The sequence below is a fragment of the Octopus sinensis genome, linkage group LG4 (assembly GCF_006345805.1).
Source record: "Octopus sinensis linkage group LG4, ASM634580v1, whole genome shotgun sequence".
NCBI classification, from domain to species: domain Eukaryota; kingdom Metazoa; phylum Mollusca; class Cephalopoda; order Octopoda; family Octopodidae; genus Octopus; species Octopus sinensis.
Genome location: NC_043000.1, coordinates 149,521,502 through 149,536,902, shown reverse-complemented (window position 1 = coordinate 149,536,902; position 15,401 = coordinate 149,521,502). Strand labels below are relative to the sequence as shown.

Here is a 15,401-nt window from a genome sequence, read left to right as displayed (position 1 = left end):
GTGGAGTGAAAACACTCTTGAATTGCTCATTCAGTATTTCACTTACCCTCATTGGTTTTCCTGTAAGTGTGCCATCCTTTTCGAGGAGTGGCCCTATTCTACAGTGCACTGTAGCTGTTTCTTTGGCATACCTGTAGAAAGCTCTGGGGTTAGATTTTATGTTTTCTATAGCCCAGGCTTCTTTGCCTGCTCTTTCTTTTTCATGGGAGAGTTGCAGACATTTTTCGATTTCCAACAGTTTTATTTTTAGGCGGGACTTTTCACTGCTTTCAATCTGTTTGTTTAGGCGATTTGAAAATTTTGTACGCCGTCTCATTAAAATTTTCCTCTCTCTGGGGATTTTGTTCTTGTGTACAGTGGCCTTTCTCTCTGGGACACATTTGTAGCATATGGCTTGCATTACAGACATGAATTGTTGAAGTTTCACGTCGATGTCTGGCGAGGAGAGACATTTAGGCCAGTTTTGTTTGAGGATCTCTTTCTCAATTTGTTTCCAGTTTGCCTTATGGTAGTTCAAGCTGGAAAGATTTTGAGGGTTTCTTGTAGGCTGCATGTCCGTGCTCTCTTTTGGCCCGTACATGGTCAGCTCTATCATGTTGTGATCCGAGAGTAGTGTCGGTGTCACTTTCACATTATGGATGAGATCCATGTCATTTGTGAAGCAGAGATCCAGTGTGTTACCTGCCCTGGTTGGTTGGAGTATTACCTGCTCCATGTACAGGGTGTTGATGAGGTTCAGGAGGGACCTCGCCTGTCCTCGTTCACATCTTGTCATTCCTGGGAGAGAAAGGCCCTCGGGCCATCTGACATTGGGCAGATTGAAGTCTCCCATAAGAAGCACACCTATGTGTTGTTCTAATGTGGTTAAAATTTCTTCTATTTTTATAAGGCAGTCTTCAAACTTGCCCACATGGCTTGGGGCATCTGGAGGGCGATATGTAGCACACACAACTACATCAAGTTGCCTTATATATATATATATCCTGAGGGACCTGCATGGTGTAGATGCGGATGTCTTTAAAGTAGGACTGGACCTCTTCCTCTCAGGTGTCCCGGATGAACCAATTTCACGGCAGGAGGTGCAGATGAGGGCAGCTGCATCGAACTCTCTCATGTACCAAATGGCGGTTGCTAAAATGCATTCGTGAGGTAAAATCATGTAGAAAACCAAATGGCGGTGCCCCAGCATGGCCACAGCTCATGAGCTGAAACTGGAAAAATCAAAATCAAAATCATCATATATATATATATATATATGATTGATTGATTGATTGATTCTAGTTTCAGCTCATGAGCTGTGGCCATGCTGGGGCACCGCCATTTGGTGTTGCTACTTGGTTTCACTTCACGAAAGCTTTCTAGCAACTGCCATTTGGTGCACGAGAGAGTTCGATGCAGCTGCCCTCATCTGCCCCTCCTGCCGTGAAGTTGGTTCATCTGGGACACCTGACAGGAAGAGATCCAGCTTCATTTTAAAGACATCTGCATCCACCCCATGCAGGTCTCTCAGGTTCTTCGGGAGGATATTGAAGAGCTGTGGGCCTCGGAAGCCCAGGCTATCACAGAATCTTGTCCAACATCTTGATGGCAAGTTTGGAGTCCTAGGCACCACGCAGTGGCGCCCAGTTCTGGCATTTGCGTAACTCGCCTGTCCTCGTTCACATCTTGTCATTCCTGGGAGAGAAAGGCCCTCGGGCCATCTGACATTGGGTAGATTGAAGTATCCCATAAGAAGTACACTTATGTGTTGTTCTAATGTGATTAGAACTTCTTCTATTTTTATAAGGCAGTCTTCAAACTTGCCCACATGGCTTGGGGCATCTGGAGGGCGATATGTAGCACACACAACTACATCAAGTTGCCTTATATGTACAATTAGTGTGTCACACACCGAGTTTGAGTATGACAAGAGGACCTGGGGTGTGAGGTCCTCACGGATGTACATAGCAACTCCTCCATGACTCCTTTCTTTTCTGTCGGTCCGTAGTACAACATACTGTGGTATGTGTAACTACGCATCTGCTATGTCCGGTTTCAGGTGCGTTTCCGTGAGTGCTATGCATAAGGCTTGATTGCATATATATATATTTATATATATATAAAGTTATACAAATTATATATATATATATATTTATATATATATAAAGTTATACAAATTATATATATATATAATATATATATATATATATAATATATATATATATATATATAAAGTTATACAAATATATATATATTTATATAAATGTATACAAATTATATATGTATATATATATATTATATATAGATACACACACACACATATAGAAATTAACCCAATAAATATCTGATTCATAATATTTGTTGTCATGATTGTGTCGTGGTCGTGGCGATGATAATTCTCTCTATGAATGCAGACAGACGTAGAGAGTGAGAGTGTGTGAAAGCGCTGTGGAAGGCAGGGAGGGGGGATAACGGACGCTGTGAAACGATGTTATAAAGAGAAAGTGAATGTAAGGGAGTTAGACGCTGTGAGACGACGTTATAGATAGGATGTGAAAGGAAGGGAGAAAAGAGTGAGTGATGGAGGAAGACAGATACATAAAAGAATGAGAGTGGGTGATGTTTTGTTTGTTGGACCAATGTATTAAGATAGTATTGTTTTATTGTTTTAAAACGAAAGAGGCAATGTGTTTGTTTCAAAAATAAAAAAGACAAACGTCCGCCAATGGGAAGACAGTTTATATTCGATTAGAGCACTCTGGGTATAATCATAAAAGTGAAAAATGGAATTTCGGTGGCGAATATTGTAGAGGACTCTAAAAAAAAGAATTTTTTTAACCTGCAGGAAGATAGTTTAAACCAAAAAAGGCAGAATGTAAACTCACATCTGTAATAGTGTATGAAATTAGAATTCACACCCAGCTCAGTTTTGTAGAAAGAGTATCACGAAGTGAACTCATGAGTTGGGAGTTTGACTGAGAGAGTTAATATGGTGACACATGCCAGTTCTTTCGACACCACCTAAACAATGGAATAGTGTATAAAAATGTAATTAACAACTCATTCACTTTATGAATGTCTTATGTTAGCGAAGAAACAATAACTTGACAAAACCGTTTAATGGAGACGTAGAAGGAATCGGAAAATTAAGAATAAAGAGAATGAGTTGGATCAAATGTTTGCAAACATCTGAACCCAATGTTCTTTATGAACTATGTTCTTTTTAATGTCTTTATTTTCAAGAATGAAGAGATAATGAAGAGGTGCAAAATAAAAAATCAAGCTAAATTTCATGACTTACAATCAGTTTTCTTTTGTCAGAGCCTCCTGATAAACCACGTTCCTTGTGCACTCATGATTGCCAAGAATGAAGAGTTTATGTGGATTTCCAACTCGAGAACAGGCTACGTACAATTGACCATGACTGAAAACCGGTTGTGACAGGTTAATGCCTACAATGTCCAGTGATTGTCCCTGTGACTTGTTGATTGTCATCGCGAAGCATAGTTTTATTGGAAATTGAAAGCGTTTAAACTGAATGGGAACATCAGAGGGTGAAATACACATTTTATGTATCATCTTGATTGTTCCTACAAATGGTCCACTCAAAATTTCAGCAGTTATAACATGGCTTTGAATCCTCCTTATAACCATTCGGGTTCCATTGCATATTTCAGGCGTTTCCATATTTCTGAGCACCATGATTGGAGCACCAACTTTCAAACACAAATGATGAGGTGGAAGTCTCGGAGGTGTTAGCTTGTTGAGTAGCTCGGGTGGATATTTGACTACATCATTCTCATCTTTATTTGTATCGATGGACATGAAAGAAACTATCTCACCAGACATCATATCGAGTACTTGTTTATTTGTAGCATCAGCTGTTGTATTATGAGGCGATAGAATAGCTCTTGCTCTTAGCCAATCGAGATCCTGGAAGTTGGTTTCGACGTCAGGTAAAACGGCTCTTATAAGTTATTCTACATTTGGAACGAAATTCCCAAAAGGCAACCGAATATGCTCATCATCAACGAAAGGCAAAACTCCATCACCAAGATCTAATAGGTGTTTTGCGAAAGCCTCAGACTCCACATCACCATGTAGGTGGACTCTCATGTTTGTTTGAAGATGGCGACTAATAACACTGTGCCACACATAAGAATGCTTTATACATGCATTAACCTCATCGGCTCTAGTGCCTGCTTGGACAACAGGAAGAGTTTGTCGAAAATCTCCTGCCATGAGAAACGTAGCTCCACCCATTATTTTTGTATTGTGACGCAAATCTTGGAGAGTTCGGTCAAGAGCCTCAAACATGGCCTTATTACTCATTGTAGCCTCATCCCAAATAAAAAGACTGCATTCACGAAGAAGTCTTGCTCTTGAGGAACTACGATCTATATTACATATAGGATTATCTTTCTTTCTAATGTCCATGGGCAATTTGAATGCACTATGTACCGTACGGCCGCCTTGAAGCAGTGTCGCTGCAATACCACTTGAGGCACATGCAATGGCAATTCGACGTTCAGCGCGCAGCTTTGCGAGAATGAAATTGATAAGGAAAGTTTTACCAGTACCACCTGGAGCATTCAAAAAGAAAAGCTTTCCTTGGTTCAATCTAACGCTGTCAATAATTTCATTATAAATCTCTCTTTGTTCAGGCAAAAGTCTTGGTTTATCTCGCGTAATTGTTTCCGTCAATTCGGCAATGTTGTAGTTTTTTTCTGACATGTATTCAACATCCAAAGGCGCTTCATGATGGACAGGTGTTGGCAGATGGAATTCACTTAAACCGCGTATAACATAGCGTCTGATGTGTCTGTCCATGTCGATTAATGCCTCATTATAAACATCGTCGTTGCCATCACGTAGCGCTAAATTAGCCTGTATGTCCTTTGATAGGCTCTGTTTGAACGATTCCCAAAGGTTAAGAGGGTTGCTGGGATTACAGTGGATTAATATGCTACAAAACAATCGACGCATTTGCCATGGCAGTTTACAATTTGAGGCCTCTGCTAATGTCCTGTGTAAGTGGTCGTCATTGAGAAGAAGTCCGCGCCTCAAACATGCTTCCCTGTAAGTGGCGCAGATGATACCATCAACCGTGCGAAGATCAGCAAAAGACTTCGGTCCAGTAACTACATGAAGTAGCATTCTCAAAAAGAAGATTTCCTGTTTGGTAGGATGAATATTATACACACGCCCAATGACGTTCTTCCTAGAAACACCGGGCCAATTGTCAAGTTCTGTTCCATGTGACCTGCGCTTCCAATTATTGTTGTTGTATGTGTAATATTCCGGTACTTCAGGGTAAATGAGAGTAGCAGCAAACTCATCAACTGAACACAATTTTAAAAATGCTGTAATCGTAGTCCCTTTTGGATTTTCAATGACTTGACGTGCATTTTTCTCTGTGAAGTAAATCAGCTGTGTCTTCTGTAAATGAACATTCAGGGGGAAAACTGATGGTGAGCTTAGATGAATCTCGTATCCAAAAATGCGCCACGCTGCATAATTGGAGGATACATACCTACCCAAAACGAATTGTTTAATTTCGTCATGTCTAAGGTCTTCATCACTGAACACAAACACGGCCATATCATCGCCCTTATTAATGTACTTGCAGAGGTATTGTATACATCTCACCAAACTGCAGTACTCAACATTAATGTGTGCATTAAATGTTTTGGAAAGCAAAGGGTTGAATGGAACGATCCAGGCATTATCAACATCGAATGTTTTTAGCCGTTGTCTAATTGTAGCTGTGTGGCCACCCAAACCTGGGTCACGCCTTCGGTAGATGGGATATCCGTCATTCGTAGTGCAGGTTTGACCGCAATAGTCTCTAGGGTACCGCTTCGAACATCTTTTATTCTTCATGCATGGACTTCTCGGATTAAAGTCACCACATGGACCGTGAATCATATGCTTTGTCACACTGCTGTGCAGCTGAGGATCAGCATTTTGATCGGGCAACTCAGCAGATACAATTCTGTCAATATCCACAGGGTGGATTCTATCCTGACACCAGGCTAGCATATGAACGTGTGGAAGACCTCTCTTCTGCCATTCCACAGTATACATCCAAGCAGACTGTGGGCCAAAAATATGCAAAACCTTCAGTAAAAATAGCATTTTCTTCAACTTGGCATGAAAAACGCGCGCCACAATGTCATGTCTGTGCTCTGGCAGCTGCCCAGCGAACACATTCTCTTTAATCTCTGGCCAGGTAGGATTGCAGGTAAATGTAATGAAGAGATCCGGCTTTCCAAACTTACCGAGGTATGTCATTGCGTCCTGCATTCGTTTATTCATATACTGAGGTGAGCCAATAAATGTTGAAGGAAGAATAATACGTTTTCCAACGTTGGCCGCATCACCGTCTTGACGCATTGCATCCTCTAGATTAACGTATTCTGTTGCTCTTAATTGGTCCTGGTGAGAACGAATGTATTTTAAACGTTCGGACTCAACTTTACAATACATGTCGACCAAAAACTGATTGGTCAAAGAATGGCACCTTAGTAATAAATTGAAATCGTTTTCTCGCACCATGAGTCGATAGGCGTAAAATGCCTTGCAGGAAACCTTCTTGTCAAGAAGTGTGAGAATTGTGGGATCAACCTTTTGAATTTCTAAGTGGTATCCATCCTCTCCATGAGGAAAAAGGAGAGGGTACTGCAAGCAATCGTAACATCGGTGTAATTCTGAAACAAAAGTCACGTCTTCGTCGCGGTGACGGAGGATTATGTCACGATTTCCATGGACCTCATCGACTATGAGTGCTGCAACTTCATTCGTAGTTGGAGCGTTGAAACGACCAGGGTGCTCACCGGCAGGAGTTTTGTCGGCATGTATCACCAATTTTAAATGAGGTTGAGAATCCAACGTATCCATTGCAAGGATGAGTCTGGTGGAGCATCATCTGAAGTACTTCAATAACGCGCTGCTCAAGTTTTGGATTATTTTTTTTTCCTGATAGCAAGTTCCTCATCGTGACCACCAACAAAGAAAACCTGCATGAATGTAGGCTCTTTACCAGGCATCGGCCGAAGACTTCCCATTTGATGGTAGTACTGTCCATGAATTTTGTATGTGTAAAAATGTTCATACTTCTCTGAATGATAATTAGGCTTTGTAGAATGTCTGTCGACATGGGGGTTTTCGAGTACTGTTTTCGTAACAGCTCTTGAAGGTCCAGGGACATTGAGGTTTTCCGTTATTGTTATTGTAACAGTCCATGAAGGTCCGGGGACACTGAGATTTTCAGTTGTTGTCGAAGCAACAGTTGAAGGTCGTGGCATATTTGGGTTTTTTTTTTTAAACCTGGTATGCTCGTTGTTCGAAAGCATGTCATTGAGAAGCACGAATTAAACCTATGAATTCTTTCACGAAAATGCTTTGCACCGTCAGATGGACTTGTAAGCAATTCTAGAAGAACCTGAGGTGGATCAGGTAACGGTGGGAGTCGGACTTTTCCTTGAGAGCAGCAAAGACCGGGAACATCGAAATCCCACTTTTTGGCCCCACAAGAGGAACAAATTTTGTCCATCTTTCCGATGGTCACTTTGTTGTTGTTGGCATAGTTTTTAGCAGGATCGTAGGTGAAGGCGGCCCTGTACCAGAACTCGTCCCTCTTTGCAGCCTTGTTTTGCTTGAGTTTTCGTCGTGCTATAGACCGTGTAACTTGTGTCTGTTCTGCAGTCTGATTGCGGTTTCTTTGTTGTGCTTGAATGCGGTCAGTAGCGAGACGTGCCTCCCCTTCATCATGTGTGTCAGCAAGTCTCGCCATTCGGAGGACGGGAAAATGAAATATTTTGCAATGTAAACATGATTTGTTTTAAGAGAAAGATTGTCATGATTGTGTGTTGGTGGTGGTGGTGGTGGTGGTGATGATAATTATCATTAGGAAAAAGAGTGAGTGAGTGAGGAAGACATATACATAAGTTGTGGCGATGATAATTCTAGACCGCTTTTCACATTTTGATGAAGAAAACCCGATTTCATTCGGGTCTACTGGGGCCACATATAGGTGTGTGTGTATGTGCACGCTGTAGAAATTAAATTAGAGATAAAACCACTAATAGGCAAATGAAACAGTAAAAAACCAAGAACAAAAACATAAAAATAAAAATATAATATTAGATATATGTATGTGTGTGTGTGTGTGTGTTGACAGGTAGACAATAGAATGCGATGGCGATGGAACGCAGACAGATACATGAGTAAAATGTATGGGAAGCTAAGAGATAGAGTGAGTGAAAATGTTCTTGGAAGAGAGGAAATAGCGAGAGAGTGATTTGAGGAAGACTTTACATTAAATAACGGGAGTGGACTTGTCAAAGAAGGGGAATGAGCGGGTGAATGGAGGAAATAGCGTGAGTGGGGAAGATGGCCCATAGCAACCACACCTTTTAAGCTATGGATTTCTAAGGTAGCCCACGGGCAACGTCACCTCATTCTACATGTCCTTGTAAATTTTGGAGCGAATCGGAAGGGACGTAGTGGCATTGAAAGCGAACCAAGCGGTAAAAACGCATTTCAGTTTTATATATATATATATATATATATAATATATATATATATATTATATATATATATATATAAAGCTGAAGTTGTCTGGATATATGTATGTATGTGTGTGTGTGTATACGTATGTATGTGTAGAGACCTCTTTTGGCCCCACCTGAGTTTTGAAACTGAATGGGTAAATTTCCCCCTAACTATAGAGCCTTATTGTTCTGTTGAGGAACAATGTTGTTTTATTCAACCGATGGCCTTGCCAACATTTGATTGATGTATTTTCCTCTTGACCTATAACCCTTCTAGGTTGTAAAGGGTTTAAAGGGATCTTTACCCTTTGAACGGCAGATCGAGAAATAAATTTTTTGTAACTAAACACTTTCAACCTTCGGACACTAACCCTAACCCTAACCCTAATGTGTCATATAAAACATATTTTACTTTTAATGTTACTCTTGACCACGGCCATGCTGGAGCATCGCCTTTAATCGAGCAACTAGACCCCGGGACTTATTCTTTTTGTAAGCCCAGTACTTATTCTATCGGTCTCTTTTGCCGAACCGCTAAGTAACGGGGACATAAATACACCAGCATCGGTTGTCAAGCAATGCTAGGGGGACAAACACAGACACACAAACACACACACATACATATATATATATATATATATATATATATATATATATATATATATATGACGGGCTTCTTTCAGTTTCCGTCTACCAAATCCACTCACAAGGCTTTGGTTGGCCCGAGGTTATAGTAGAAGACACTTGCCCAAGGTGCCAGACAGTGGGACTGAACCCGGAATCAGCCACTCCAATATTTTTTTAACATCTGGCCTGTAAAACTTAATATTCCTCTAAATATTTTATAAGTCATCATACTATTTTTATCTTAGAAAAACAATGACCGAAGGAGTGAGAAGATTAGATTATTCATGAAGCGTCTTCATAAAAACAAAAACACAGAACTCCTTTGGCATCTTAAATAAATACAATATAAATTCCAATAAAAGTAAAAACTTTACTGACGTCAGCATTTGAATGGATTGCTACAGGGGTGTTTACAACTCTGTTTTATTACGATTAACTCATTTTATTGGGCCCTGAAAGATAAGACAAAAACCAGCCGAGCAGGATTTGAAATGATTATTGTAAAATAATGCAGATGTCGGTTTACCTATACATGTGTGCCCCTACCCGACCGACTTTGTTGCCTCACTACTTACAGAAAAATGTAAATCTTTTAATGAAATTTTCAAAAAATACCGTTAATCCTCGAGTATAGTCTGCCCTTGAGTATAATACGCAGGGGATTTTTAGGGGGCTGTACCTCTGGAAAACCTAAACCTTGTGTATAATACGCACCCCTTCTCTAACTTGAGTCAAGGAGGTCTTTATAACGTCCTTGGTTTCTAAAAATGTATACGGTAACGTCCATTATTATTATTGTATATATAACATAATGCAAACGTGTAGCTTTTTTGTGCATTTTGTTTGCAGAAAATAAAGAAATAACAGTAATAACGTTTAATAAATGTTTATTGCAAGTTATGGATGATTCTTTTATGACTTCATTGCTTTCAGGCTTAGCTTAAGGTATTTTTGCACATGACATCACAAAATGCCTCTGAATAAACAAATAGACAGCAAATAGAGACTTGGACATTGCTTAGAAAATAATTTCCATTTTTAACCTCATATATAGTACGCACTAGGGATTTTGACCTTTAAATTTTGGGAAAATAATGCGGATTATACTTGAGGATTTACGATATGTTTTAGATGGTGTATATTCTGCTTATGTAGGAATTTAATATTTAAAAAAATTCTGTGGTTAGGAAGAGAGGTTTCGGGAAATTCACATGAGTTGACTTTGTTTCCTCATAACTTGGGTATTTTTTTATGAAATTTGCTACAAATACTTTTCAGAATGTATATATTCAGATTATATTGGCACACATCACAATTTCTTTCGAAATCTCAAGTTTCATTTTGTACATATATATGATATCCATTAGTATATATGTGTATAAAAGCCCACCATTTTTGTTTTTTCTTTTGTCATATTAAAACCCCAGCGTTTTCGATAGCCGCTCATGAAAAAGTGAAAGTCTTTCTTCGGCAATTTCTTGATTTCAGCAACTATTTTCGGAAAAAAAATTTTGCCCCCTACCCCTCCACCTCCAATTTCTTCATTTCTCGCTTGTTTCCGTAATTCTAATCCTAAATCCCAACCCTAACCCTAAAACCCAAAACCTAACCCTAACGGCAGTGGATGATGATGATAATGATGATGATAGTAGTAGTAGCATTGATTATGTTAGGATGTCTCATGGATGGTAGTGTTGGTGTGTGTGTGTGTGGTGTGTGTGTGTGTGTTGACAGGTAGACAATAGAATGCGATGGCGATGGAACGCAGACAGATACATGAGTAAAATGTATGGGAAGCTAAGAGATAGAGTGAGTGAAAATGTTCTTGGAAGAGAGGAAATAGCGAGAGAGTGATTTGAGGAAGACTTTACATTAAATAACGGGAGTGGACTTGTCAAAGAAGGGGAATGAGCGGTGAATGGAGGAAATAGCGTGAGTGGGGAAGATGGCCCATAGCAACCACACCTTTTAAGCTATGGATTTCTAAGGTAGCCCACGGGCAACGTCACCTCATTCTACATGTCCTTGTAAATTTTGGAGCGAATCGGAAGGGACGTAGTGGCATTGAAAGCGAACCAAGCGGTAAAAACGCATTTCAGTTTTATATATATATATATATATATATATATATATATATATATATATATATATATATATATATAAAGCTGAAGTTGTCTGGATATATGTATGTATGTGTGTGTGTGTATACGTATGTATGTGTAGAGACCTCTTTTGGCCCCACCTGAGTTTTGAAACTGAATGGGTAAATTTCCCCCTAACTATAGAGCCTTATTGTTCTGTTGAGGAACAATGTTGTTTTATTCAACCGATGGCCTTGCCAACATTTGATTGATGTATTTTCCTCTTGACCTATAACCCTTCTAGGTTGTAAAGGGTTTAAAGGGATCTTTACCCTTTGAACGGCAGATCGAGAAATAATTTTTTGTAACTAAACACTTTCAACCTTCGGACACTAACCCTAACCCTAACCCTAATGTGTCATATAAAACATATTTTACTTTTAATGTTACTCTTGACCACGGCCATGCTGGAGCATCGCCTTTAATCGAGCAACTAGACCCCGGGACTTATTCTTTTTGTAAGCCCAGTACTTATTCTATCGGTCTCTTTTGCCGAACCGCTAAGTAACGGGGACATAAATACACCAGCATCGGTTGTCAAGCAATGCTAGGGGGACAACACAGACACACAAACACACACACATACATATATATATATATATATATATATATATATATATATATATATATATGACGGGCTTCTTTCAGTTTCCGTCTACCAAATCCACTCACAAGGCTTTGGTTGGCCCGAGGTTATAGTAGAAGACACTTGCCCAAGGTGCCAGACAGTGGGACTGAACCCGGAATCAGCCACTCCAATATTTTTTTAGCATCTGGCCTGTAAAACTTAATATTCCTCTAAATAGTTTATAAGTCATCATACTATTTTTATCTTAGAAAAACAATGACCGAAGGAGTGAGAAGATTAGATTATTCATGAAGCGTCTTCATAAAAACAAAAACACAGAACTCCTTTGGCATCTTAAATAAATACAATATAAATTCCAATAAAAGTAAAAACTTTACTGACGTCAGCATTTGAATGGATTGCTACAGGGGTGTTTACAACTCTGTTTTATTACGATTAACTCATTTTATTGGGCCCTGAAAGATAAGACAAAAACCAGCCGAGCAGGATTTGAAATGATTATTGTAAAATAATGCAGATGTCGGTTTACCTATACATGTGTGCCCCTACCCGACCGACTTTGTTGCCTCACTACTTACAGAAAAATGTAAATCTTTTAATGAAATTTTCAAAAAATACCGTTAATCCTCGAGTATAGTCTGCCCTTGAGTATAATACGCAGGGGATTTTTAGGGGGCTGTACCTCTGGAAAACCTAAACCTTGTGTATAATACGCACCCCTTCTCTAACTTGAGTCAAGGAGGTCTTTATAACGTCCTTGGTTTCTAAAAATGTATACGGTAACGTCCATTATTATTATTGTATATATAACATAATGCAAACGTGTAGCTTTTTTGTGCATTTTGTTTGCAGAAAATAAAGAAATAACAGTAATAACGTTTAATAAATGTTTATTGCAAGTTATGGATGATTCTTTTATGACTTCATTGCTTTCAGGCTTAGCTTAAGGTATTTTCGCACATGACATCACAAAATGCCTCTGAATAAACAAATAGACAGCAAATAGAGACTTGGACATTGCTTAGAAAATAATTTCCATTTTTAACCTCATATATAGTACGCACTAGGGATTTTGACCTTTAAATTTTGGGAAAATAATGCGGATTATACTTGAGGATTTAGGATATGTTTTAGATGGTGTATATTCCGCTTATGTAGGAATTTAATATTTAAAAAATTCTGTGGTTAGGAAGAGAGGTTTCGGGAAATTCACATGAGTTGACTTTGTTTCCTCATAACTTGGGTATTTTTTTATGAATTTGCTACAAATACTTTTCAGAATGTATATATTCAGATTATATTGGCACACATCACAATTTCTTTCGAAATCTCAAGTTTCATTTTGTACATATATATGATATCCATTAGTATATATGTGTATAAAAGCCCACCATTTTTGTTTTTTTTTCTTTTGTCATATTAAAACCCCAGCGTTTTCGATAGCCGCTCATGAAAAAGTGAAAGTCTTTCTTCGGCAATTTCTTGATTTCAGCAACTATTTTCGGAAAAAAAATTTTGCCCCCTACCCCTCCACCTCCAATTTCTTCATTTCTCGCTTGTTTCCGTAATTCTAATCCTAAATCCCAACCCTAACCCTAAAACCCAAAACCTAACCCTAACGGCAGTGGATGATGATGATAATGATGATGATAGTAGTAGTAGCATTGATTATGTTAGGATGTCTCATGGATGGTAGTGTTGGTGTGTGTGTGTGTGTGTGTGTGTATGCATGGATCAAAACAGTTTGATTCAAATTCTGTGGTTCTTATATATTCATACATACATATACATGTAGAAGTATATAACATATATATATATTGTATGTAAACATCTTTTATATATATATAATGTATGCATCTATAATACACACATTATAAATATATATACATACTAGCAGTATCGCCCGGCGTTGCTCGGGTTTGTAAGGGAAATAACTATATAAGCATTTTTAGAGAGTTATAGATGCCAATTCGGGCTTTCTTAGCCATTTCTGTTTTGGTGTCTTCAAGCCATGAAGTCGTTGTTCTAAAAGAACGCTGGTCTCTTTGACAACGCTTTACGACGTTGATTTCCTTACACTCCCTTCCCCACAGGGGCAGGTGTGACCATGGACGCCAACTCCGCCGTCATCGACACACGAAAAATTATGCATTAAAATGGAATAAAAAATGATGGTAAATTTTTTTTTAAATCGTAGACTCATCGTAGACGTGCGCTAATACCCAGACGGGCCCGATATGAATCACGACTATAAGATACCCGAATTTGGTTAAACTGCACCGCAAAATGAGGGAGTAGTTAGGAATCTAAATCGAAGGGGACAGACACTCACGCAACTACAGTTTTATATATATAGATGTATGCATCTATAATACACACACATTATAAATATATACACATATATGCATATGCATTAGAATACGTGTGTATTGGTGTATATATATATATATGCATATGTTTGTATACATGTGTGTGTAGCTATTTAGGATCTACACAAATTTTATATATACTCCAAGAAGTTTATGAAAAGCGGAGATGTTGACATTTTAGTTAGCTATTTACATGTTTATGTTAAGTACGTCACAAAATAGCTGTTTACGTCACAGTAACAATATTTTGAGAGGCAGTAAATAATATGAGGTCGAAAGAAAGAATACCATTGGTTAAAATTCGAATTATTAAACAGCGTTAAACTTAGAAATTTCAATTCCGTTTTCATTTTGGTTTACAATTATGTTTTCTTTTGACACATTCTACCAGTATACGAAGTTTCAAATTGTTTAGTTAACTAGGAAAATTTGGCCTTCAAACTGAAAAGATCCGGCTATTATACTTTACATCTCTAAAAATGCTTATATAGTTATTTCCCTTACAAACCCGAGCAACGCCGGGCGATACTGCTAGTAATCCTATAAGATGAAAATTATTTGTAATATTTATCGAAATGAAGCAGGGAGCTGGCAGAATCATTAGCACGCCGGGCAAAATGCTTGGCGGAGTTTCCTCTGTCTTGACATTCTGAGTTCAAATTCCACTGTGGTCAACTTTGCTTTTCATCCTTTATTTTCCTTGTTTACTTTTTTTATTCATTTTTCTCTCTGTACTTCTTCTTTTTCTCTATCACATGACTTTGTAAATAAACAATCGGGTGTGTTTATTTTAATGGCCTACCAATGTATACAGTGCGTTTCTTTGCCTTATGTGTCAGGAAGACACTGGGGAAAAAATGGAAACAGAATTGAAAGAAGAAGAAGAAGAAGGAGAAGGAGAAAAAGAAGAAGGAGAAGGAGAAAAAGAAAAAGAAGAAGAAGATGATGATGATGATGATGATAACACCACCAGCACCTCTAGCACCACTAGCACCACAAGCGCCACTACCACCACTAGCACCACCAGCACTACTAGCACAACCAGCACAATAATAATAAGAAGAAGAAGAAAAAGAAGAATAGCCCTGCTGCAGTACCTGGCAGTGGCTTTCATGGCTTCTGATCTTAACTGTGTAATCAT

General features: G+C 38.6%; 1 protein-coding gene across 1 annotated transcript; it reads right to left on the bottom strand.

The window, feature by feature from the left end:
• Window positions 1-2,813: 2,813 nt before the first annotated feature.
• On the bottom strand, window positions 2,814-6,879 carry LOC115210602. Its single transcript, XM_029779205.1, has 3 exons — window positions 5,629-6,879; window positions 4,386-4,518; window positions 2,814-2,818 (listed from the first exon to the last, which is right to left on the bottom strand). The coding sequence occupies exons 1-3, from the start codon at window positions 6,877-6,879 to the stop codon at window positions 2,814-2,816; spliced, it is 1,389 nt and encodes a 462-aa protein (XP_029635065.1).
• Between the last annotated feature and the right edge of the window lie 8,522 nt (window positions 6,880-15,401).